General features: G+C 31.2%; 1 protein-coding gene across 3 annotated transcripts in view; it reads right to left on the minus strand.

Annotated features, from left to right (window-relative positions):
• Positions 1–23,058, minus strand: part of LOC110613074 — a 44,534-nt gene extending 21,476 nt beyond the window's left edge. Inside the window, exons 1-18 of one of the 3 annotated variants that reach the window (XM_021754004.2) lie at positions 22,755–23,058; positions 22,495–22,668; positions 22,202–22,297; positions 21,538–21,607; positions 21,198–21,331; positions 20,125–20,265; positions 19,887–20,044; positions 12,979–13,147; positions 12,773–12,871; positions 11,652–11,729; positions 11,447–11,506; positions 11,184–11,341; positions 9,869–10,070; positions 2,833–2,952; positions 2,595–2,680; positions 2,384–2,488; positions 2,037–2,135; positions 1,579–1,667 (exon numbers count right to left, since the gene is read on the minus strand). In XM_021754004.2, the coding sequence (XP_021609696.1) occupies positions 1,579–1,667; positions 2,037–2,135; positions 2,384–2,488; positions 2,595–2,680; positions 2,833–2,952; positions 9,869–10,070; positions 11,184–11,341; positions 11,447–11,506; positions 11,652–11,729; positions 12,773–12,871; positions 12,979–13,147; positions 19,887–20,044; positions 20,125–20,265; positions 21,198–21,331; positions 21,538–21,607; positions 22,202–22,297; positions 22,495–22,668; positions 22,755–22,862 (2,146 nt within the window). In that variant the 5' untranslated portion in view covers positions 22,863–23,058. Of the gene's footprint in view, positions 1–1,578; positions 1,668–2,036; positions 2,136–2,383; positions 2,489–2,594; positions 2,681–2,832; positions 2,953–9,868; positions 10,071–11,183; positions 11,342–11,446; positions 11,507–11,651; positions 11,730–12,772; positions 12,872–12,978; positions 13,148–19,886; positions 20,045–20,124; positions 20,266–21,197; positions 21,332–21,537; positions 21,625–22,201; positions 22,298–22,494; positions 22,669–22,754 lie in introns of those variants that run through there. The other 2 variants (XM_043956084.1, XM_021754005.2) reach the window with 2 other exon arrangements.
• Between the last annotated feature and the right edge of the window lie 4,888 nt (positions 23,059–27,946).

The raw sequence follows: 27,946 nt of genomic DNA on the forward strand, positions 1-27,946 counted from the left end.
AATTTAATTAGTTAATTATAGTTATATAATTATTTAATTATATATATATATATATATTGTAAGAATGTCTATCTATGTGTGTATTTATTTGTTACTTCAACCATAAATGTATTCATTACTTTACGGTTTTTAATTGTATAAGTGAATAATATATTAGTAATATAATATAACTTTATATTAATTATATTGGCATCTTTTAATCAAAATTATATAATTAATAACTATATTCGAAATAATATAATATTCTTCCTGAGAATTGTATACAATATATATGAATATTAATACTATTATTGTTTAAATATTATTATAATTGTTATTATTATTATTATTTCAATGTTAGTTATTTACTATTTTTTAAAAAAAAGTAAGAATATTATAATTTTATTTGTAAAAATTAAGATTTGAACTAGAATTAAAACTAATTTTAAAGTTTAAAAAAAAATCAAAATAAGAACCGAAACTGAACTGGAATCATACCGAAATTGCTTAGGACAGTACCGAAATCATAATGAAATTTAGTTCCAAGTATGGTTCCTGAAAATCAAGGAACCAGAGGTCTGATTCCGGTTCTTTAGAACCAAAACTGAACAGCGCTAATAATTTATAACATAAAACTATATAACATAGAAAATCCATATTATTCAATTATAAAGAATATTTCTAATTATATAAATGATATTTATATATTTATCAAAACATGTCGTTATAATATATTTTTTAACTTATTTTTAGAACTGTTAGAATAGAATTCCTAACCGGAGAAATTTCAGGAGTGAAGAAGAAGAGTAGAGGGAGAGAGGGATAGAGAGAGAGAGAAGAATTTGGAGAGAAGGAAGATTGTATTGATTCTCGATTATGAGCGAGTATACAATCTATGGACAGCTATTTATCCTTCCTCTCAGCCAATGATCAGTTATTTAACAGAATAACTGCCTTGAAACAGAATAACAGCTCTTGAAATTCCCTCCAATTCCTTTGTTGACTTCCCAACGGTCTATACATTCTTATTTCTGAATTTCTTTCTATAATACGTAACAAGAACATATATTATTTGTAAATTAATTTTTAGAATTTTTATGAAATCCTACTATTCGATTCGAATCTCAGATTTCGACTCTCAATTCGAATCTCGTTTTGACAACTATGTCTATAACCAATACTCCATTAACAAAAAGCCCTACCAAGACCTCTTCTCAGCCCAAAGTTCTTTGAATTTGAGGCAAGGATTACAATCAAAATAAAACAGATAAGAATCTCTAAAAAAAACTATTAGTCCTTCAGATATGACTTCTACCAAATATTCACAAAATCAATCAAATATCTATCCATATTCAACTCAAACATATATTACACACATATTGTCATCATGAAAAGGGTAAAGATAAGGAGCAATTCACATAAAAATATCCACAAACCATAATCTATAAACTAATAGGTTCCATCCATTAACATTCATATGTAAACACATAAGTTCCACATAAATAAGTATTAAAAAAATGAAAACCAGAATAAAAGAAGAGTTGTAGACAGCTGTACAGAGGAAATAGACGTCAAGACAAACAACTTCACTACATCTACCTGATATTGTTAATGGGTTCTCATAATCATTTAGCTCAGAGTCTATCAAAAGCATCTTTGCCAGTTTTCCAGAAAGAAACCACGATCCACTGTAGCAAACAGAGTGTTGTGGAGTTAGATAACAAAGTTATCCAAACCAAAGTTTATTGACAGCAAAAACCACCTAATACTAAAAGAAGACTATTTAAAGGGACAGTATCAACATCATTTCACGATAAATTATACCATATTGATCTCATCCCAAGTAAACAGAACCTTCCAATAGAAACAATGAAAAGTAAGTAATACCACAAAAAATGAGTGCATTGAATTACACTAGAGAAGCCAGGCACAATTATAAAAAGTAAGAAAAGCTCCACATCCAACAACTGAATCTAGAATCCAATTCTTCTAGATCTACATGTTTACATGCTGTCTCTGAAAAGCCACAACAGTAACTGCATCTAAAATTCCCTTACCTTGATAAGCCATCTTTTCCAACATCGAACATGCTTGATTTTAAAGCCATCTCAAATATATTTGTTTTCAAAGCAACAGCAGCAACATGGGATGGCGCACTGCCCAATAAAAGAGGGAAAAACTACATCAAAACCACTGGGATTTGTACCTACAAGCTTGACTTTCTTGTGAGAATAGAAAATTTAATGTTGCAATTAACAGCTAGTATTAGCCAGAGATTATTGAAAGACTGAGAGAACCCAGACATAACAATTGAAATTACTATAGATTTATTTGTACATATAAATGACTATACAAAGACAGGAACAAATGCATAATCATCCAACAGAAGCAAGGATTGAATTACCATTTCATCATTTTTGCCAAAATATTGACACCCATCGACATCAATGCAGCACCACCAGAACTAGGAGACAACCTTTTTACCACTGCACAAATAATCTCAACCACCCTGCAGCAAAAATAAAAGTGCAAGATGATGAAAAAGAGGAAAAGAATAAATCATAAAGGGAATCCCGAAAGAAGAATGACAAAAGAATTGCTGCCCAGTTAATTACCACAAACTCCTTTCTACCAGCATGTTTGTACCAAACTCTTTAATAGATAATGAGTTACCAATGTCCATCAAAGAAAAAGTTACAGCCTGCAAATATAAGAATATTTGGTTGGAAAAGAATAAAGCTCACAACCTGGTCCTCCCAACAAAATAAAGTATTCTTTTAAATGATTCATATTTCATAATAGCTAACTAGGCTCATCTATTAACCAGAAGAAAATGTTAAATGACAAAATTACCGCGTTAAAAGACACCATTCGGCTAAGAAGGTCAAGTATGAGAAAAATTTCCTCATTGCTCTCCACATACTGCTCTTGGGCCAAACGCAGAAGCAGGATCAGCAGCCCAGATTGCATATACTACAAAAGAAATGCAAGTATTGGCAAGTAAGACCAAGGCAATAGAAATTACAATGTCCAAGTTCAAATAGATATTGTATATTTGTTTTCTTATTCAATGCATAGGTTTTTCTGGAGTATCCTAGTTTAGCGTTCCATAGACAATTGGAAGAGTTTAAAACTTCAAATACATATCAACCTTCGCTTTGTTCAATGATACAGCTGTTTTTTCTTTTCTTTCCCACAAACTCCCTAGGACCCATATGCAGAATATTGTGTTGTACCAGCAAAGTAAAAACCCAACATGATGTGGCAAGTAATCAGAAAGAAGAAAGAACACAGAAATCACATCTTTTAGATGTAACATACAAAGCCAAAAGAAAACTGTCATTTAGAGAATGAGAAAGTGAACACATGCAAAATAAGACAGTTGAAAGGAGGAAATGTATAAGAGAATAAGAAAATGATCATGGTCCCATAAACATGTAATAGTTGCAATAAAACAACAATCTTAATCACAAAGCAAATGAGGTCAGCTAATATGGATTCTTTTTTGGCCATTCAGCTCTCTTTTAAACCAAATTTGGATCAATATCTAAAAGAATTATAATTTGTTTATCCTACTCTCCTCCACTTAATTTTAGGTCCCTCCTTCTCCCTTCTCACACCTTCCACTATCAACTTATCACATTTTCATACTAGGGCATTTGATGCTCTATGTTGGACATTACCAAACCATCTTAATCGAATCCCTCATTTTATCCCCATTGTGCTTCATGCGCTCTATAGCGGAATTGGTCTTTCTAGCAATTATGCATTTATCTTTTTACCAAACATCCATCTTAATATCAATATTTTTGCACACTTACTAACAGGTATGTTGTACCTTAGTTACCCAAATTCACTCCCATAAAACATAGTTGACCAACACAGAAGGTTTCTAATTAGCAGAATTCAAATCTTTGGATCCTAATTAGACTTGACTTTAGTAGCGCTTAAATATAGGGATTTTATTCTTATTATAAATATTTCTAATCTAGATTGATTTTTTATATATAAATACTCAAACCTTGTAGAAATTAATTTAATTGGAATAATTTCTCCCAAAATTCTTCATAGATTTTAGAGTTTAAATTCAATTTTTTCTCTTTAGGGTTTCTAAAACCCTAGATCTACCTTTTTAATACTATCCTATCTGAGAGCCTTTTTTTCATCTCACCGCTGCCACCAGCAGAATCACGGGACAATCGCCGGCCAGCCGTCCAACTCCGATGCTAGAAAGCCACGTGCGTGAGGCTCACGCGCCCTTCCTTTCCGGCATGTGAGACACTGTTCGACGCTGCAACGCTGTCCAATCCACTCTGGCACTGTTTCCGACCCCTTTTTCGGCCATCCCATGCCGCTACCTGATCTTTTGGTGATTTGGTTGGATTCACTTGTGTGCACAACCTTGATTCTATTGTGTGGACCCGTGACCCGATTCACCTTTTTCCGACATGCACGGGAGACAGTTTCCGGTTGTTTTTTTCAACCGTAATTCTTTTCGACAAACTCGTCTTTAAGATGTGTCTCTGATATGCTTGGACCCGTGCCTTTTCGCCGGTCTTTCTTCAGTAGCAGTAGTTTTCCACTATTTTTTTATAGGAAAAAGGTGATTTTTTTTCTTGAAACAGCAGTGACTTGTGTGGGTAATATAAGAATTTCTAATAATGCTTTTATTTCGTCTCTTGGTTCTACTCCATGGATTATTGATTCTGGTGCAAATAGAAATATGACGGGCTCCAATGGAGGCTTCCTTAATTATCGTTCATGTCTACAAAAAGACACTGTCAGAATCGCAGATAGTTCTTCCACTACTATCTCTGGAACTGCTTCTATTATTTGTACTCCAAATATCAAGCTATTTTCTATTCTTCATGTTTCTTGTTTCCTTATTAATCTTTTATTTGTTAGTTCTCTCACCAAATCACTTAACTGTAAACTTGAAATTTTTTCTTGACCATTGAGTTATTCAGGACCTTCAAACTAGAATGAGGATTGACAATTGTAGATTGCGCAATGGCTTATATATGTCAAAAGGAAATCTGAGTATGAATTCACCTCGGGCTCTTTTTTGGAAGAAATCAAGATGTCAACCGAGAGGAAATCATATAGTGGCATCGACGGTTAGGACACCCATTTTTCTTTGTTTTAGAGAAACTTTATCCTGATTTATTTTTCTAAGGCTCAGTGTGATTCTTTAGTTTGTGATGCTTATAAGTACGCTAAGCATACAATAAGCTCTTATCCCTCAAGTAACAATAGGAGTATGATCCCTTTTGTGATCATTCATTTTGACGTTTGGAAACCTCCTCAAACGGTCTCACTATCTAGTAATCATCGGTTTGTTACTTTTATTGACTGTTGCACTTGTATGACTTGAGTTTATTTGATAAAGGCAAAGAGTGATATGCTTTCTTGCTTTCAATTTTTTCACAAGATGGTTTGTACTCAATTTGATGCTAAAATAAAAGTTTTGAGAACTGATAATGGCCCAGAGTATATGGATGTACATTTTGTGCTTACTAAAGTCTAATGGGATACTACATCAAACAAGTTTGTCCTTACACTAGTGCCCAAAATGGTATTGCTGAAATGAAAAATAGGCACCTGTTGAAAGTAGTCAGATCTCTCCTTTTCATTATGAATCTTCCAAAAACCTATTAGAGAGATGCAATCTTAGTCGTAGCTTATCTCATTAATAAAATGCTTCTCAAAGCTATTGCTTTTATAAGCCTTTTAGAGATGTTGCAAGAGAAAAATATTTATACTTTTGGATGCACGTATTCTATTCATCCTTGATTAGGTGGAAAGCTTGATTCAAGGGTTCTTAAACGTGTGTTTTTTGGGTAATCTCCCATAGAAGGGTTACAAATATTACCACCCTTAATCTAAAAAATATTTTCAGTATGGATATTACGTTTAGAGAGACTGAATCTTACTTCGATACTACCTCATCACCTCTTCTCTTTAGGGGAGGACAATGAGAGAGAAGAGATGATTTCTAGTCCTATAACCCTAAAACGTTTTACTTTAGAGGAGAATACTATACAGGGGGAGACTATTGGTGATCAGGAGACTATTATATAGGAGAAGACTATCGGTGACTAAATTGGGCGTTTGAATAAACCAAATTTAAGGAGATAATCAAGAAGAGACAAAATAGAAACAGAAAAAACCATTGTGCAGCCTAATCAGTGTCATGGATCTTCCTCTTCACCGTCTAGTGAGTCATCCATAAATTTTGAGCCCATTGATGACCTAAATAAATCAATTGCTAAAAGAAAGGGAGTTAGGTCTTGCACAAAGCACTCTATTTCTAACTTTCTCTCTTATAATTCTTTGTCTCCATCATATAGAGACTTTTGCCTTGTCTATTTCCACTGTATTTATCCCACAGAATTAGAAGGAAGCTCTCATTGAAGGGAGCAATGATTAAAGAAATAAAAGTCTTAGCTTAAAATGAGACCTGAAAGTTGATGTCTCTTCCACCTAAAAAAAAAAAATCAGTTGGTCGCAAATGGGTCGCAAATGGGTATTCACTGTGAAATCCAAAGCAGATGGATCAATTAAAAAATTCAAGGCCAGACTAGTTGCCAAGGGATACACTCAAACCAATGGAGTGGATTATCAGGAGACATTTGCTCCTATTGCTAAAATAAACTTAATTAGAGTATTGTTATCTTGCGCTGCCAAAATTGATTGGGACGTACAGTAATTTGATTTTTGCAATTTGATGTGAAAAATATATTCCTCCGCGAAGACTTAGAGGAGAAAGTGTATGAAAATCCTCTTGGATTTGCTAATAAAAAACACAAGAAAAGGTGTGCAAGTTAAAAAAAGCTTTGTATGGGTTGAATCAGTCACCCGAAGCTTGATTTGATATATTCAACAGAGGTACGCTATCAGCAGAGCAATGCTGACCATACCTTATTTATCAGACAAGGGTAAAATTACTCTTCTCATAATCTATATTGATGATATAGTAATGACATGACTGAAGAGATGAATCAACTGAAAAAGCTTTTGGCTCAAGAGTTTGAAATTACAGATCAAGGAAAACTGTATTATTTTCTGAGAATCGAGCTTGCCAGGTCAAAGAAGGAAATTTTTATTTCTCAGAGAAAATACATTCTGAATCTTTTGAAAAAAACTGGTATATTAGATTGTAAACCAGCAGAAACTCCCATTCGGAGCAATCACAAGCTACAAGTAGAAATTGGTGAATCAGTGGATATTGGCATATATAGGAGATCTTTCACATACTCGACCAGACATAGCATATACAATTAGCTTAGTCAGTCAGTTTATGCATAATCCTCCTGAGTCTCACATACAAGCCGTTTTTCGCATTTTGCAATACTCAAAAGTCTGCTCTTGGAAAAGATCTCCTATTCTCTAAATACGGTCATCTCCCCTTTCACTCATTCCCAGACGCAAATTAGACTGATCCCTTGATGATAAAAGGTCGACTCTCTAAACATAGTCATCTTCGCATTCACTCATTCACAAATGCAGATTAGGCTGATCCCTTGATGATAAAAGGTCAACTAGTGATTAATACACATTCGTAGGAGAAACCTTGTCACTTGAAGAAGGAAAAAAACAAAGTGTTATTGCTCGATCAAGTGTTGAGGTAGAATATACAGCAATGACACAATCTGTTTGTGAACTCTTATGGTTGTAGAGAGTATTGGAGGAATTGAAACTATTGGAGAGGGACAAACTTCTCTTGTACTGTGACAATAAAGCTGCCATCAATATAGTTCACAATCCAGTTCAACATGACCGAACGAAACACATAGAGATTGATCGACACTTCATTAAAAAGAAGTTAATAAATGGTGTCTTAAGATTAGATCATGTGATTTCCGATAAAAAGCTAGCCCATATGTTTACCAAAAGGCTTAACAGCAAGACCTATCACACTTTGATTTGCAAGTTGGGCATGTGTAATATCTATGCACTAACTTGAGGGATAGTGTTGACCAACGTAGAAAGTTTCTAATTAGGAGGATTCAGATCTTTGGGATTATAATTAGACTTGATTGCAGGCCTTGATTATAAAAATTTTATTCTTATTGTAAATATTTCTAATTTAGGTTAATTCTTTGTGTATAAATATTCAAACCTTGTAAAGATCAATTCAATTGGAATAGAATCAAAAACTCCTCTCAAATTCTTTAGTCAGCCTTAGTTTTATAGAACTTATCTTTTACTTTGTCAGGTATAACAAACTCAGCATAGCATATACTTGTCGCACTCCTCCAATTTATCCATCTTGTTTCGATCTTATGAGATACATCCCCACTATTGCTCCATTATTATGCATGATAGAATCTAAAGACTTGAATTGCTAGCATTTTGGCATTGAAACTGCGACCAATCCAACCTCACCTCCATTCCTTCTACCAAAGTTAAACTCATAATACATATATTACATATTATTTCTACTTAGCTTAAAACCCTTGCTCTCAAGAGTCCTCCGCAATTTTTTCAACTCGTTTACTAGTTTCATCTATTAAGACAACATCATTTACAAATAATATGCCCCATGTGCCATCATCTATTAAGACAACTCGTTCTAAGCTAGCTCATTTGAAGGTATAGAAGTGAACACATAAAAATAATTAATAATTATGTTTTAACTTTAAATAGAACTTTTTCATTTATAATATTAATACACAGAGGTATTTAATTAGAATTATTTATAATTAGAAAATTTTCTATTTTAGTCCCTATAGAATGAGGATTTGAGGAACTCATTAGTTGATCCATCTATTTTCAAAAATACATTAAAACATTCTTGGCGTTTTAAAAAATCTATTAATTGGTCATTCCATTAATTTTAATGGTTAAATATTATGAAAAAGTCTAAAATGCCCTCAATACAGGCGAACTAACAAGTAGACTTTTTACAAACTTGAGGGAATAACTAATAAATTTTTTCAAAATACAGAAATATAGTAAAATACTTAACGGCTAAAATTAACATAGGAATTAACTAATAAACTTTTTAAAACGTAAGGGACTTTTAGTGTATTTTTCAAGCGAGGAATCAACTAATGAGTTTCTCCTTAACATAGAGACTAAATAGTAGTTTTCCCTACATAGTTAAAGGATGTTCACTAAGACTTGTCATTTATCATACAGAAAAAGGATGGCCCAATGCCATCAAGCTTCTCACACTTGTGGGCTCTGGGAAAGGTGATATACACAACCTTGCCCCAAGTAAAATGACTTTATTTACAGCTTAAGTCGACTAAGAAAGACATTGAGTTAATTTCAATTTCTGTTTCAAATGAGCAATACACATACAGGGTTGCATTTAAATTCAATGAGTCCATGCGAGAGCTCAAATTTAAATATTATTTCATAAATTAGTTGCACCAGAGCTTTCAAAAGGCCCGATGCTAAATCCAGCTCATATATAGCCCTACTGCAAGGATCCTTGGAAGACTATTGGATATGTTTCTATCATTTACAGTGCCCCAAATAAGGATGTCAATAAAGTGCTTTTGGATGAATAGATGATTTCTAATATTTGATAACAATGTAATGCTACATCCAATTTTCTCATTAATATTGGAAGAATTAGAGATGTTTTACTTTAAAAATATCAATGTGATGCTCTCCATCAAGGATGGAGATCTCAACAGTCATGTGTCAACAAATGCCTTTTCACAATAGAAAGAGTGTAAAAGCAACAAATCTTACATGCAAGTGAGAAGAGGAAAACATATTTAATGTGCTAATACCAAATGCCTTCTATATTTTTCTTCATATCTTCCACATGACTAAAAGCTCAAAGTGAAACCAATTTCAAAGCAAAATAAAACTTAATGAGCAAACAATAAGCAAACATAAGAAGAGCATTCAGAAACTTTTGTGCCTTTACCTCCCAACGTACAAGAGCAGTATTTCCACCAATAACCTTCAAGACATGACCACGCGTTTTACTTGGTATTAGCAAACCTTCCACCCCAGGAACGTGCAAAGGATGGTTAGTTTCAACAATTTGTAAGACGTTGTCTAACCAGCATTCGTTGGTAATTTCAAACAGGGACGATATACCAACAGACTTATCAAGAAAGTTATACCTGTTTACAGAATGAAGGAAACATTACGAATACAAAATATTGGGATAGCAATCTATCATCAAAGCAATGGTCTAAACACACAAATTGGAGGTCATTGTGGATATTTACAAAGAATATCAAGAAAGGAACTTGTGCCATTATGAAAATGAATGGATAAGACACATAAGGGATTAAAAGAAACCAAAAAATCTATTTAATAGAGTATCTCATTAAAATAAATTTCAAAATGTATTTAGTATTTTCTAACCAAAAAGTTACCTCTGTACCAACAACATGGAGAAGACTTATTTCCACTTTCCAAATTTATTTGTGAACACAAAAGCTCCAGCAATTTCATTGACATGTGCAGTGCAAATAACTACAAAATGGCTGCAGAATTATTCCACAGTATAAATAAATAAAAAAGCCAAAATGAACTTGACCAAGATGGTATGGCATAAAAATGCTTCCAAAAAGCAATCAGTTACTCCTTTCTAAAGGTATAGTATGTTACGTCCTAATCCTTTTTCTGTCACATGAACTTGGCAAGTGTCCCTCGCTCGGAAAATAAACTCAACTATCTTTCATATGATTACTCATCCTCAACATTTTTCATGCAATTCAATATAGAGAACCTCAATAACATGTATTACATATTGGCAGAACATAAATCCCATATTAATCAATGACAATAATAGAAAAATGAAGTTAGAAGATAAGCATTGCCAAGAAAACCCCAATGAATAGCTGACAGTGAGGATGCATCAACCATAACATGTTTCCACACTGAAATGTCATTCAACAAGGAAAATAATGCCAAAAAAAAGAATGGTGGTCCTTTATACTAGATTATAGAAAATATAATCCATAACCTGTTAAACAAGTGAAAGATGACACCCATCAATGTAGAGAAGTGCTAGGACAAGCAGCAGCAGTCCAGGACAAATACCATAGCAAATCAAATATCACACTGGAGCACCATGACTTTTGAAGTTAAACAAAGAAAATGACTCCAGTATCAAATTGATAGCTTTGCTATCTATCTATTTCCCCAGTCAAGGAGGAATAAAAATCATGCTGAAAAATGCAGGGGCATAATTGAACAAGAAGAAAATATGAAGAAATTCCACTTACACACATTCAGAGGGCCAACATCCTTCACTAAGGGACGATAAAAGGCTAATCAGTTCTGCAGTCCTGAAGGGAAATTCACCCTCTAAGTTGCAAAGAAGACACCGAATAGGACCATCGATAAAACTTTCCTTGTCCCAAAATTGACTACAAAGTGATTCCTGCGTTGACGGGCAAGATTATATCAATTTAATAAAACTGCAAGCAATATATTAGGGCCCTACAACTTATTGCTGAGATAATGATTAATGGAAACATAAACCAACCTCTCCTCGATAAATTTTGCGTAGAATATCTAATATGAGATTAAGGGTTCTGTCTTCTAACTGAAACATGGAAAAAGCAAGAAATATAAGTACAAAAAGAATAGGAAAAAGTAATAAATGTGTTGCATGCTATTCAAAGATGAAAAAAGGTAAAATGTAAATCTGTTGCATGCTATTCAAAGATGAGAAAAAAAAATGCAGTTACCTGAAGATTAATCTCATAAGATGCAATAAATGCTGAAACAAAGGTTCTCAAAACACTTCGATAACCAGCAATAGGCCCCTAGATATGAAGAAAGCAGATTGTGCAACAACGAAACAAATTTAAGTCAGCACTATTAAACTCAACATCAAGAAAAACAACCGAGACTTTATACAAAAGGCAAGCTACATCCGAACACTTGAAACTATTGTAAAAGCAAAACAGTCACCATAACCAAAAAGACTCAGAACTGAGAATGTCAATTGACTAATAGCCCCACAATGCAGTAAAGACAACCAGTAAGCTTTCAGAATTGAAAGGAATAACTACTTTTTGTTTAGATTATTATCCTCATGAGAAAAGACTTCTCTCAAAAAACTGATGCTACTACTGTTAAGCTATATTACGCCCTTCTTTGTCCTTACTCCACATATAAATTAAGAAATGCAACAATTTCAGCATAATGATAGATTTCTGTCAAGACACAAAGGCAAGAGTAGCACTAGCAGAGGAAGAGATGAAGTAACTTATTACTAGTAATAACTTCTGTTGAATCCCACATCGGTTGTAGAAAGGGGTAATGTGCCCCTTATATGGGCCATAGGCACTCCTCCCCCTTGAGCTAGCTTTTGGGGTGAGTTAGGCCTGGCCCAAATTTAACATGGTATCAGAGCCTCCCCATCTGATGTTGGGCACCCCATAAATGTGCCACGCACCAGTAAAAATTCTGGGCATGAGGGGTGTGTTGAATCCCACATCGGTTGTGGAAAGGGGTAATGTGCCCCTTATATGGGCCATAGGCAGTTAGGCCTGACCCAAATTTAACATACCGATGTGGGAGGAGTGCCTATGGCCCATATAAGGGGCACATTATCCCTTTCCACAACCGATGTGGGATTCAACACACCCCCTCACGCCCAGAATTTTTACTGGTGCGTGGCACATTTATGGGGCGCCTAACATCGGATGGGAGGCTCTGATACCATGTTAAATTTGGGCCAGGCCTAACTCACCCCAAAAACTAGCTCAAGGGGGAGGAGTGCCTATGGCCCATATAAGGGGCACATTACCCCTTTCCACAACCGATGTGGGATTCAACAACTTCATTCAATCAAATAACTTACATCAGACTCCTTCAGCAAGCTGCTATCAAGAATTTCAACAAAATAATTTAGTGATCCACTTTCAAATGCTTGACGAAGATAACCAACATGATCAATCTCCTGGGGAAAAGAAATAAATAATAAAAACAAAAGAAAGGAAAAGATAAAAGAGAAGTTCAGCATTTGTTCATCCCGATTTAAGGAAGCCATCTGAAAAAATTACCTACCATCAGCAAATTATTTTCTTCTTTTCCAGGAAGTGATGAAATTAGACAAAGACATACTGCCCATGTAAGTATTAATGGACCAGCTTCTTTCATTTCAAAAGCATTAAAACTTGATATCAATGCATCCATCTCTTGAATATCAGTTAAGGAAAATATGGAAGCACCTGGCCTACGAAATAACCAAACAAATTCCAACAATCAGAACAAGCACATAAAGAAGGCAATGAAAAGAATACAGAGTTATTTTTTATTAGTCATTCTATTCCTTCCAGTTAACCTGGAGACCCATGTAGAAAAGTTTATGCCCTCCAAATTTTCTACATGGACCTTCATGCTTCTGGCATGCCAAATTTCAAGCCAGATACTCAAGGATTTAGCACCTAAACGCGTCTTAGACAAAATTAAATTGGAATTATGAAAAGAGCTCTAAATTCTAAGGTCAGTTTGGGAATGGAAAAAAATTTATGCAATATGCATACAGCAGTGTTACCAAGGCGAGAGGCGACCCTATGGCAATAGAGGCTCCTATCACCTTAGGCAAGAGGCGAGGCAATGCCTTTTGTTGCCTTTTGAAAAAGGCAACAAAGCTATTTTTTATATATATATTTTAAATATACATGTATATATAGCTATAATGTACCATCAACAATAGTTTATATATTTTAATCTAACTAATATTACCTTCTTTAATTAGATTAAATATATAAAATATAGTTGATAATAAAAATAAAATATATATATATATATATATATATAATGTATAGAAGATTAATATTAATTTCTTAATATATATGTATAAATAACATTAATATATAAATAATTTAATAATAATAAAATTAATAATTACTTAAATAATAATATTAACTAATAATAAAATAGTATATAAATCTCTAAATTATATATACTATAATCTATATGATAAATAATAATATTATTTAATATAGAATATAATTATAGTATAGAATATAAAAGAATAATATAATATATATTTATAAAAATAAAATAATAATAAAATATAACTAAATAAATTAATATTAAATTTCTATAAATAAACATTATTTATAAATAAATAAATATTATTTATTATATTAATATTTCCAATATTCATATTTTATTTTCATGTTTCTAATATCAAGGTAATTTATTATATAAAACAAGGAAAAAGCAAAAAAGAGGAAAAAAGTCAAAAGTTCCATTTCTCTTCTTCTTCCAAGAAGAAAAGTAACTTTTAAATATTATTTAAAGTACTTTCTCTTCCACAGAGGCATATCCTTCCTGCTCCTCTTCCTCTTCTTCTTCTTCCTCTATCCTTCTTTCTCCAATGAGATTCTGCTCTCTTTTTTTTTCTTGGCGTCTCGCCACCTAACGCACTCGCCTTAGTGGGAGGCACTTCGCCTCGCCCAGCGCCTACCATCGCCTTTCACAACACTGGCATACATACATACATACATATATATATAAAATTGAAGAGGAAAATAAAATAAGAATAAAACTTAACTAAAAAAAATTAAAAAGCTTGTCAAACTCTTTTAATTGAGTTCCAACAATAGAACCAGGAGTGACTAGCAAAGAACCAACCAAATCTTTTCACCCGTGTACAAGAAAAAGAGATCCTATGGATAGGCACCATTGTAATATGGATTTTTTGATATAAAGGAAGAAACTAGTTAGCTTTTTATTGTCAAATGTTCATGCGTAGCTTGTAAAGGTGCAAAGGATTCCTAGAGCCTAAGAAGAGAAGGCTCAGAGCCTCAAACACACAACTAACTGAGGTGAGGTTAGGTTAGGTGTAGACAAAATTGCTTTGCTAAATAATTTAATTAAGATTAAGTTAACAAGTCAAGATATTTGCATCACAATAACCAATTTCTAAAATATAAAGTAAAATAAATATAGATCTAAAATTCATACAAATTTAAGTAATAGAATATTAGCATTTTAACAAACATCTGAAGAAGAAAAAAATTAACACTGGTAAATAAAAATGAAACTGTCATATGCATACAAGATTGTTGACTTTACTTTCGTTTATAGGCTCATGTAGAAAATTTACGCCTACCACATTGGGAGCATATCCACCAACTACCATATGCTTTTGCAACTTTTTTTTTTTTCTTTTTAACAAGAATCTATAATGCTTTTTGAAGCCCATTTAGAGTAGTGGTAGATTACTAAAGAACCGGAAAAAACAATAATAAGAAACAAAAATAATAAAAAATAATAAAAAATAAAAAAGAGAGGAACCAAATAAGGTGGAAGTAGAGTGTTATGGTCCCAAGTCATAGTTCGCATCACGGGATGAGGAATAGAGAAGGAGCTCCTAACACTTCAAACTCATCAATGAGGGAGAGTCTTAAATCTCAAATATATTTATGATCAATCTGCATTCTTTTTTTACTCATAAATTAACCTCATATATATAATAAAGGGTTAACAATAGCATAAGGATTCCTAACAAATTAAAAATTCTACCCTAGTTGATAATAACTAAAAAATTTACCCTAATCTAAACATAATAAAGATTAATAATAATCAAAAAGTTCCCTAATCTAAATAATAATAAAGATTGATGATAATCAGAAAGCCTATGTCTATCCCAATCTAAAAAATAATTAAGATTAACTGATTCTGGAAAGACTTCCTCAATATTTGGATTCTATTGAAGAATGGATCTAGTCTATCCATTATTCATAACATTATTCTCCTCCTAGAAAAAGATCTTGTCTTTTCAAGCTCAAATTCTAGATAAACTTGCTAAAGTGATACAACATATTCCTTTTGGGGGCATCATCTCATGTTGTCATCATTTGATCCTCCTACTCCACTCCCAACCAAAACAATTTCTTGCATTGATGACCAACCAAAACAATTTCTTGCATTGATGACCAACAAGATAAAATTTACCGCTGCTGTAAGAAAGACCTTTGGCCCTTCTTTCCACCATTTATGATTTAGTGAGCTTTTTAATAAGTAGAGAAGCAATTAACTCGGTATATTGTTCATGTTAATGCTAGATGATCCTTTCATAATCTCATAAGACATCATTGTAAATTGTGTGGTGAACTAGGAAATTGTCTTCCATGTTCCATCCACTACTTCTCTCCAATTGTTGCTTGCGATCATACACACATATAGGATTCTTGGCAGTCATCTCCCTTGCTTCTACCCAAATGTCAGTTTCATCTTCTTTTTATATGCATTTGTTCAGAATACTATTGTTGCAACCTATACCTGCCATTGTTTTTAATCGTGGTCGCGGCCACGTTCGCGGTTGTGGTCGCAGGTAACAGAAACAGACCTATAACAGCCATAACATAACGGTAACGGCCTGGCGCTACGCAAATTTTTTTAAAAAATTTGCAAAGTTCATAAATAAAATGATATTGATTAGATTTAATTTAGAATAATGTATACAAATGCATAATAAACATAAATATATAAAATATAGATTATTTAACTTAAGTTAAACATCATATAGTTTAAAATAAGAAAAATCAACATAATCTTTATAGATTGAGTAAACTAATAGCTCAAAGTATAATTTTAACTCAAAACTAACACTTTAATCCACAAAAACTTACAAAAAAAAGGAAAAAAAAAACAACAATTAAAAACTAAAATAGATAAAATTTAACTAACTTTTTAGAAGAAATAAGCTTGGAAAACTTAAAAAATATAGTCTTTGAAGTTGCTGAAAAGTGTAGAAACTAATGAAAATGAGAATAGGGAGCAAAAAATAAAAGATATAAAAGAATTTTAATTATTGGTAACGGCCGTTACCGTTACGTATCGGCCGCTACGCATGCAAATCAGGAGGGGCCGCTATATAACAGGATAACGGGTAACAGCCCCCCCAAAACCCGTTACATAACGGCTGTTACGTCCGTTATTTAAAACCATGATACCTGCATATGAGTCTTTGTTGCAAATGTCATTGGGATTACTAATAAAATTTTGTAAATGTGTGCATCCGAGCCTAGAGTTGAGTAATCTCAGTTCCATCGTTGGTTCTAGTTGAACCAATCTAACCTCGTTTTATGCTTGCATTTCATGAAGTAAAAATTTCAATTCCTTGCTTGAGTTTGTCAAATCTCCCATGACCACTAACTCAAATACCAGTTTGCTATGGACCAAGGTCACGGATCACATCCCATGATGATGGATAGGGAAGGAGCTCATCAAAGAGAGCTATTAACACCTCAGACTCGTTAATCAGAGTCTTAAATCACAAATATGTTTATGATTAATTTGCTTTCTTTTCTTACTCATAAATTAACCCCATACACTAGCATACGAATTCCTAACAAATTAAAAGTTCTACTCTACTTTGTAATAACTAGAAAGTTTACCCTAATATAAACAATAATAAAGATTGATAATAATCAGAATATCCTAATCTAAATAATAAGAAAGATTGATAATAATCAAAAAGCCTATCATAATCTAAACAATAATTAAAATTGATTGATTCTGAAAAGATTTCCTCAATATTTGCATTCTATTGAAGAATGGATCTGGTCTATACATTATCCATAACTAGAGAGGCAGCACTTTCCAAGTAGAACTTGACCTGCTACTTGATATCACTTATTCAATGTATTTGGGTCTTCTTTTATTCCTTTTAATATTAACTTTTAGATATTTTGCTAACAATTTCCTTTTTATTACATTTCCTTTTAAGTTCATTTAGCCAAATATTATATTATTAGGGACACAGACTTACACCTACAAGAAGCATGCACCTAAGGAAACAAAGCACACACCTCTATCATATTGCCTATATCACCTCATAGACAACATAGGCACTAGAGGGTTATGTCTTGTACCAATAGTTTAAAATAAATGCTATCATTTATAAGTTTCAAGGGAATATCATCACCAATACTATTTAAATGTGGATAATGGCCACTACTGGCCATTAATTAATGGGTACCAAATATTACCATTAAGAAGAGAATGCCTTTTCTTGGGTAATTTATACAAACGGTACACCAAATTAGAGATTGTAACAGTAAAGCAAATAAACTTTATTTTGTAATATAAAACCCCTTCAACTTCTATTTAAATAGCATAAAAGCTCATTTTACCTGCATAGCAGGTTTTTAGGTTAATTTGTTGACTGCGACACTTGCTAAATTAAAAATATATATATTATCTCTCTCATCTATAATAATTTTTTTTTTCAAATCAATCAAATAATTTGTTTATTTTTTGTTTAAAATATTAAAAAATTAATTATATATAAGAAATGATAGAGAAAATATATATTTTTAATTTAACAAGCACCACAGTCAACAAATTAACCTAAAAACCCCACAAAATGAAGTTTATGTACTTTAGTATTACAACTCCTAAATTGGTGTATCATTTGTGTAAATTACCCTTTTCTTCTTTTCTTGTGTAGAAACAACTTCACATACATATTTTGTCTAGTATCTCCAAAGACACTTCCTCTCAAATTACTCGTCTCTACAAATCCTTTAAACTTCCATACTTTTTTAAGCTGAAAATTATCAAATAAACTACACAAAATGAAGCTTTATTTGAATAAGAGTAATTAATCTACACTTCTACAATTATATTTTGCAAAGGGTCGGATATTTGTCTTTTTTGTCAGTGTTTTTGCTCATTCGATGAAGAAATTTATGATTTATGACAGGTTGTTGATGAATTTTATAGTATGAAGTACTAGTTTGCCTAGTATAGGCTATTGTCTTTTGTTTTTCCTAAGTTCATCTATTTTTGAAGTTATTTGCAGTACAATACATAATCATGCAAATCAAAGAACCTCTAAGAAACTCTTTTTGGTGGCAAAATTAGTTTTTAATATCTACCTAAGTACTTTTGTTTTTAATTGATTAATGATAATGCTGGATTTAATGTAATTATTGATCTATTTAGATGTGTACCTTAGTTTTAGTTATATCTTTAAATACCTATTCATTCTCATAAACTTTGTAATGTTTCACAAAAAAAAATTGCATAGCGATATGTTAAAGGCTTGTTTCTGATACTTGCAACTCCAAAAGCAAATGCAGTCGCAGTTTAAATCCATGCTCGTGCCTTGAGTGTGCCAAAAATAATTATAGACTAGTAATAGGATTTATGTACAGGTTAAGCTTGGATCAAATTGAGGTCAATACCTTAGCCATAGAACAAAATGTATAAGGTTGAGGCAAGCAAGCATAATTTTTCTAAAAAAAAGTTTCTGAAATAAAAAATTTATTTATTTAAGATCATTATTCATAAATATATAATTAAATTATTATTTTATATTATTCTATCATATTTTATGACATTTAATTTATAAGACAATCTAAATAAGCAAATGAAAATAAACTATAAAAAACTTTGGGGCCAAGTTGAGCGTAGAACCTTAAGATTAAACAAACCCAAGGTCTAAAATGTAGACCTTAAATTTTAGGGCTGGCCTTGAGCCAGCTTATGAACCACCTGACCCATGCACATCCTAGGTCTATAAGTGTCAATTTCACTAAAACTTGTCGTGTTCTTCAATTTTGAAAGCATATTTTGTAATTTACCTCAATTCCATATTCTTTTAGAATCAAGGGTAGAGCGTAAACATCGCAATTTAAGTGCCTTCCACCTTCAGGCATATCAACATTTAGCATATAGCAGCAGGTTATCTTGCTACAGTTTACACCCATGTTAACAATTTATTAGATAATTCACAGCAATTCTTAGAGGACTATAAAACTCTTAAGTCCTGCAATAGCACGCACTTAATGGGCACAATTGACAATCTACCAAGTGAATGTCTCAACCGCATAAAGACTATTCTAATGTGGTTCCCACAACATGCTTCACATTCAAAAGCCCAATACTAAGTACATATATCTATATATTACACCTAATGTATAAGAAACAATTAAAAACATATTAGAAACCTGAAAGGAATTTCATCATGGACCAGTTGAAGTAGATTTTCTAGGTCCAAGGTTTCCATAAGGATGAGCAGTAACTGGACTATGGCATGATATGAATGCTTTAGCGCTTCGGTTGATATTGCCAGCTTTCCAAAATTGTAAGAGCCAAATAAGATCCCCTGCAGCATGATGCTAACAAGCCCGATTACAAGAAGAACAGAATAAAGAAATCACTTTCTAAAAAAGGGAACTTGTTTACCTTGTAAATTGAGCATAGCTTTTTCCACGTTTCACCGTTACAAGTACAAAGTGATTCATAATATATGAGGAAGAGAATTTCTAAAACCAAATTGTCTTCAATCAGTGTCTCCTCAGCCCACAAAGTGAAAAGATCTAAATCCTATAAAGCAATTGCACAATCCAATTTTAATGCTAAACACCCTAAACGTTGAATCAAAGAAAAGATACAAGTATCAATTTTTTCACTTGTAATTCATTTCTTCTGCAAAGAACAAACTTAAGATACAAAAAGAATTATAAAGAATAGCATAAGAACAAACAAAGAAATACTACCCCATTGTTTAGATTTAGCATATCCAATAAACTCTTCTAATCATCATCAAATAATAACACAACAACTAAGGGTGTGTTTGTTATGAGCATAATGGAGGTAATGTATTACCTTCCATTAACTATTTTGGCATGTCAAGGTGAACTTTTAACCCAATTCACTATTAACCCTACTTGCAAATTTGTTAACCTAGGGGAGAGTGGGGTAATGGCTTGTAATGTGAATATCTTTAAGGAGGTCTTGCTCTTGTAACTATTACAAATAAATATTATTATTTCAACAAACATATTACCATAAATAATTGCTATAAAAATGATAAAAAGAAAATATTTTTGTTAGTAAAAAATATTTTAATATTATTATAAAAATTATTACAATAAAAAATATTCTTATTAATATACACTTCAATAAGGCTATGGCTAGCATATATTGTTCATGCTTCAAACCTAAAGGCTCTTGACTGTTGGGGGCATGTTAAAGGTGTATGTATATATAGAATGTATGTATATTCTTAAAGACTTCACCAACAGTTTAAGCTTTTAAAACTTCAGTGGTTTCTTGACAGAATACAACTAATAGAATGTGAAATTGTGAATGGCAAGCCGACATGCACCAAATGCAAGAGCTAATGAAACTATTAGCCATTCAAAGAGTAAACCCAAAAAGGTTATTGCTCACCTTAATTCAATCTCTAGTTTCCTACAGTACACAGTTGTAAACTTATAATTGGCACAAGTCAGAAGACCCAAATTTAAGCATACCATTTCCTTGGGATGACTAGAGGATAAAAGGTCCTGCAGAGAAGAGACTAATCTTTGTTCCAATCCATCAGAAATCAGCTTCACCGCCTCATCTCTAACAAAATTTTCTCCTTTTGAGCTAATCCCGACATATACTGCACGCAGATTGCAATAGCAGGTATTAGGGTATTAAGTTTCACAATTCAGCTCATCAACCAAATATATTGTTGGGGTGGAAATTTCTAGGTTATGAGACAAATGGTTCCTGCATTCTGTTACATCATAGAATATGGCAAGAAAACACCTAAGAATTGTAGGATGTGAAAACAGAGGATCAAAAGAATAGCCAGGACAAACTTACAAGCATGCATGAGAATCTGCCTGGTACACTTCAATAAGCACTGACGCTCAATGTAGTACTGAAGCAATATCTTCACAATAATAGGAACTAATAAAAGCATTAGACACATTTCTAATTACAGATACAATACTTGACAAAAAAAAATAGAAAATTGATTAAAATTACTGCACCACTCTAACCACAAAAAAATTATTATTAAGAAAATATATAATAACCAAAAATTTGTGGATCTTTTAAAAAATGTTAAGAAAATTGATAACAGGCAGAAAATAATTATTAAGAAAGAGTCAATATTGCAGCAGTCAGGAGATATAACATAAGATGCATTGCAATTGCTAAAAATAAAACTATATAAAATGATAACATTCACTCAAACGCACTAATTGCTCTCTCTCTCTGCCCCCCCCCCTCTTTAATTTTTTTCTTCCTTAAGGGTATAGTTGCCAGGTTCCAAGCTGAGGTCTACCTCATGATACAAAGGGTGCCCTTAAATATTTCTCACAATGGCACCAGGCAATTAAGTATACAACTGTTAAATAACTCAAGATTTTGCAATAATGACATAAATTACCATCATACAAACACTTAAACATAAACTCGTATCCAAGATTTTATTGGAACGCAACACAAAAGCTAAAGAGGCAAGAGCAAAAACGCTACTAACCACATGGAGATATTCTTCAACTATGGAATCAACAGCTAAGCCATTGCTTTCAAGAGATCTTTCCACAAGAATATACGACTGCACCTCATCTAAACCCTGAAATAACGAAATAAACAACCAAACAAGAAATTAACGCAGTACATATACAGCCAAGAAAAAGCACAGCAGCAAAAAATTCATTAGAAGAAAAAGTATAAAGATCAAACATAAGCGGAACAAGTAATTTTGCATGAGGAAAATCAATTCCAAATATAAAATTGGGAGGGAGGGAAGGAGGGCATTAAGATACCAACCAAATAGGAACTAATTTGCAAAGCTTTATCTTTCAATTCAGGCTTGATTGTCAATTCATGACAGCCGATTTTCACTTGCTGCGAATTCAAAACCTCTCTTGACTTTGCATTTGGAGGCTTGAAGAGAGACACGGTATCCACGAACCACGAATGATTATCCTTCAACTTCTTCGCCTTCAAAGCCACATAAAATAAATATACAGAACATCAACAAAAGTAAAAGCAAATGATTGACAGGCGAGAGAGATAGAGGCGTTTACTATGGATGGAGGGAGGTCGGAAGAAAGAGGAGCGTTTTCGAGTTCAGTGAGAAGAGAAGTGAAAGGATCCCACCAGAGGAAGGAATCTACAGAATTAGGGTTCGACATTGGGAGGGATTAAGAGCTTCAGAGGAATGAAATCAAAACCCTACAAGAAAAAAAAATGAGAGCAGCAGCAGCAGTAGCAGCAACGGATTGATTTGATTTTTCGCGCTCTTAAAAAGATTTATTTCAGCAAAGAGCGCTCGAACCGGTGCGTGAGTGAGAGCTTGAGTTGCTGCTTAGTGCTTTCGGTACTACTAACTAGCTAGTCGCTAGGGTACAACCGTCTACCAAGCCAGCTGCGTCTGACAAAACGACGTCGCAGGAAAAAAGACATGAGCCTGTTAAAGAAGCCGCCCTGGTCGTCCAACGCATGGAAAGCAAAATTAGGTGAAAATGAAAACGGCAATTAAACTCATTTCATTCATAAATTTAATTTATTTTGGGTAAATTAATTTGGCTGAATTTAATTTTTAATTTAAGAATTTTGGTCTATGAGATTCAGATCGTTTTTGAGAAAAAATCAATTTTGGTCTATGTGTTTAAAATTCTGGCATATTCTTCATTTCTTTGTAATTTCTTGTAATTTTATAATTGGTGTCATGTTGTTGCTCGCAATTTTATAATTGACATATTTAGTTAACTGTTGTTTTCATTGCTTGTAATTTTATCATTTCAGGAATAATAATTTCATTTTTTTTTATTTAATTTCTTTGGAATTAATTATTTTAATTAAATTGATAATACAATAAATGGATTTAGATTACCAGCAAAAGAATAGAGCACAAACAGTGGCGAAGCCACATGTATTGTAAGGTGGGCCATTGCGCACCTTATTTTTGTTTCTATTTTAATTTTATTTTTTTATTTTTTTAGATTTTATAATTTAAAACTAATATTTGTCCATTTTATTTAAAAAAATAAATAAAAAGCTTATTAAAAAAATAAATTATATTAATATGAATTGAATTAAATTTTAATCGAAACTAGATGAACGATATTAATAAAAATTAATAAAAAATAATATATCTTATATTTTTTTAATTTATAACTTATAATTTTAATGTTCACATATTTATTTTAGATAATAATAAGTTTATCCGAATAAATTTGAGATATCTCAAATTCTACTCTTTCAAATTTTCGATCTTTATTTTAAGAAAAAAATTAATGTATATTATGTATTACAATATATCTATTAAAAAATATTTCTAGTATAAAATGTGAGTAATTAGTTATATAATATAATTAAATATTAATAATTTTTATATATTATTTGATTACATATATTAAAAATATTTAATATATTTTTATAAAATTAAACAATTAAAATATTATATTAAGTTCTCTATAGAAATTCGTAGGGGAATATATTTTTATTTTTATTAAGTTTTTATACCATAATTTTTTTTATTCTTATAAAATTATTTTTTCACATAAATAAATTTAATTCTACTTTTTGGTTTTTTCATAACATATTATTAGCTTATATTAATATACTATAATTAAACAATTCAACTTACTAATATTTTTAAACATAAGGATTTTTATTTTTTAGTTAATCACTCAATTTGATAAAAAATTTATTAATTAATTTCTCTATAATAAAAATTTTTATAGAGAGAAAAATAATATCAAGCCGAACTTTATTAATGGTTTTAAAAATATGATCCATTGTCCTAAATATTCAAGAAATGTGAATCTAAATTCAAAAATTTATAATTAAAAAGAAGGAGCAAGTTAGTTATGGTTATGGAAAAAAAATGTCTAATTTTAATGATGTTGAAGTATTAGGATTGACTGGAAATGAGGGAAAAAAAATGAAATGAGAAAAAATAGTGATGCAAAAAGAAAGAAAACATATCAGGGAGAAGGTAATAGTACTGTTGCTTCAAAAAATTTTAAAATTCCACAAAGTGACAGAGAGGCCTATGATACTTTTTTTCCCATAAACTAGTTGTCTGAAGCAAACTACGTAGAAGAAAACAATCTAACTAAAAAAAATTAGGGGAGCGCACTTGTATTGTTGCAATTAAATATCTGTTAATGTTGTGAATTATGATAATTTTGGATAAATAATTTACGTTGGGATAAATTATACTTGCGTTTTTAGTTTTTATATTTTTAAAATTAAATATTTAAATTTAATGTTTTGATATCAAAAAAAATAGAGTTTATAAGGGTTGTATAATCTTAGGTGGAGAGAAATGTATTTCTTTCCTTTTATTATTTTTCCCTTTATCTGTTAGCAATGCTTAATGGCCTCTCTGCTATACAGAATTGAACAGGTCCGTATGTGCGAGGGGTGTTAGACGTCTTTTCCATATCAGGCGGCCATTTAATTCCCCCGGCACATATGCAGGCAGGGCTGGAGGTGACTGGACTTGCTGTCCTTTCTCCTGTCACGTTGCCAAGCTGAACTCGTGATTAGTGTGGATGGAATTATGAGTGGCTTGGTTCGCTCTGTGAGATTAAGTTAGAGTTGAAAGGATTGGACCGGCCTATTAGATAAACTTCATGGGTTTCGGCTAGTACTGCTTTTATGGACTCGGCCCTCTATAGAAATGCGTAAACCCGAGAGTCATCGAAATTCATTTATAATCGATTTGTTCAAACTATAATCATTTTATTCATTTATTGATATTAAAATTGTGAAAATATCGTTATTATCACTTTTGAAATTTAAAATGTGGAGGAACAATGATTCCATCAATTTTTCTCTCATCTATGAAAATTTAGACATTTTTATTTTTTATTTTTTATTTTAAAAATATTTAAGTCTCTAATAATTTTTATCCATATTATTATATTCAACTAATTTTTTATTTTTTAATTCCATTTATTAAAATATTTCTGTTGATAATTTCAAACTTATAGAAATTAATTTTTTCATTCCATTTCTATAAAAAAACTTACAACTTTCACTATTTTTAAATAGTGTAATTCACGAATAAAATTAAATTATTAAAAGTCGGACCACCATTAATTTTGAACTAAGTTTATAATAGATGAAAAGACCGTAGTTTTGGATAAATTAAATATAGAGAATTTAATGATTTAATTTTAAAAATACATGGACTAATTTATTAATTATATTAAAAATAAAAAATTAAAGTATAATTTATTCAAAATAAATGTTGTTTTAATAAATTAAAGTATAATTTATTCAAAATAAATATTTCGGTCATATTATAGAAATTCAAGTGTTTATGAATATATTTTAAATATTTAAATTTTTTTTACATGTTAATTGATATAATTATGGATGAAAAAATTTTTAATTTGAATATACTAATTAATTATAGAAAAATTTAAGTATTTTATTTTAAAAATATTGATCGTGTAGAGAAATTTAAATATTTTATTTTAAAAATATAGTAATCAATTTATTAATTATATTAAAAATTCAATAAGCTTAATTTAATAAGCTTATTAATAAAATGAAAATATATTTTTGAAATTAAAATGTCTACAATTATACTGGCTTTCCTGTGTAGCTCATCGTGTAGATTTAATTTTGGAGGAAACCTTTAAGCTTCAAGTTTTCAAAGACACATTCTATAAAACTGTTAACGCTACAAGAATTTTAATGAATAAGTTTAATAGAGTAGAGTTGCTTAGATTGGGAGCAAACCAAATTTGCTACTTCTTTTTATTGCATTGGGCAAAATTCATCTTTAAAAGGAAAATATTAAAAAATATATTTGTTTACTTTAGAAAGCAGGACATGGGGCAAACGGTTTAAAAGGGTGAAAGATAAGAAGTGTGAAAGAATAATTTTGAGTTATTTCTTTTAAAATCATGTCGTATATGCTCGTAAGATTCTCGCCCTCCAGTTTGTATACTTCAACTTATTGATAATGAAAAAAAGAAAAAAAAGCTGTGGGGTTAGAGCGGATTCAAAAATTTAAATTATGGGTAATGATAATTTGAGATACAAAAAATAGGGTTTTACAAGGGTTTTGTAAAACTGGAAAAAATTTAAACTTAGAGGAGATTATTTCTCATTTTATGTGTTTTTTTTTTCCCGCTAGTGACGTGTAACAGAATGCGTGTCATTGGACCACGTGTCTCTGTCACGTATAACGACTCCTAATTCTCTCCGGGCATGCATGCGGATGGTCTCATAGGGTGAATGGTTTCACAGGGCGAATGGGCTGAATTCCTTTCTGGTTCCAAACTGGGCCGGAAGATAATGTTAATACTAGGTGCAAAGGGAATCTGTTCATTGGACCGGAAGAGTTGGGCCAGCCTGATTGAAGAAACTGACTGAAATCCGATCTTTAAGCTGAATGGGCTGGACCTGATTATTGGATGAAGTTTAAAAGTTTTCAGATTATGGGCTTTTCCGATGGGTCTGGTCTTAGATCGGGGCGAAAAAATCCAGCGGTTATGTGGTAAAATAAAGTTTTTAAATTGTAATTCAAAATAGCCGAAAAAAATTTCCATGAAAAGAATTTTTGCAAGTTGAATCAATTTATCCATTTTAAATTTTATTTTTTTTATAATTTAAATAATTTAATCTATTATTTTAAAAGTATTGTTTTGATTTTTCTATATTTAAGATTCTTTAAAAAAAATTAATAATCTAACTCATAAAGTATTAAATTTATTTTTTGCAAAATTTTTTAAATTTAAATAATTTATGAAGTCTATTTAATCATTTAAACCATAATTAAAATTATTTTTTAAAAAATTATAAAATTTATTTTTATAAATTTATATAGTCTAAAATATAATTTTTATCACAAATTGAAATAAATAACGGTAAGTATACTTTTTAATGTATAAAAATAAATTAAATAATAAATGAATAACTTATTTTTTCAATATTTTAAAAATAAAAAATTAAATAAAATATTTGAAGTTGCAGTCCTGAAGTTTAGAAATAATTTTTCTTTATTAAAAAAGATAAGGAAAGAGAGTGATTATAATAAAATATTATTTGGGATTGTGATTTTATTTAGAAGAGAATTACTATTAAATTTTTGAAATTTTTTTAAAAATTTTAGTTTATTTTTATATTAAAATTATTTATTTATTATATTTTATAAATTAAATTGTTTATTCTATTATTAAAAAATTATATTATTCAACTTATTTTAACATTCATTATAAAAAATAAAAAATATAAATATTTAAATTTATAA

Source organism: Manihot esculenta, chromosome 4 (assembly GCF_001659605.2).
Source record: "Manihot esculenta cultivar AM560-2 chromosome 4, M.esculenta_v8, whole genome shotgun sequence".
In the NCBI taxonomy this organism is placed as follows: Eukaryota; Viridiplantae; Streptophyta; class Magnoliopsida; order Malpighiales; family Euphorbiaceae; genus Manihot; species Manihot esculenta.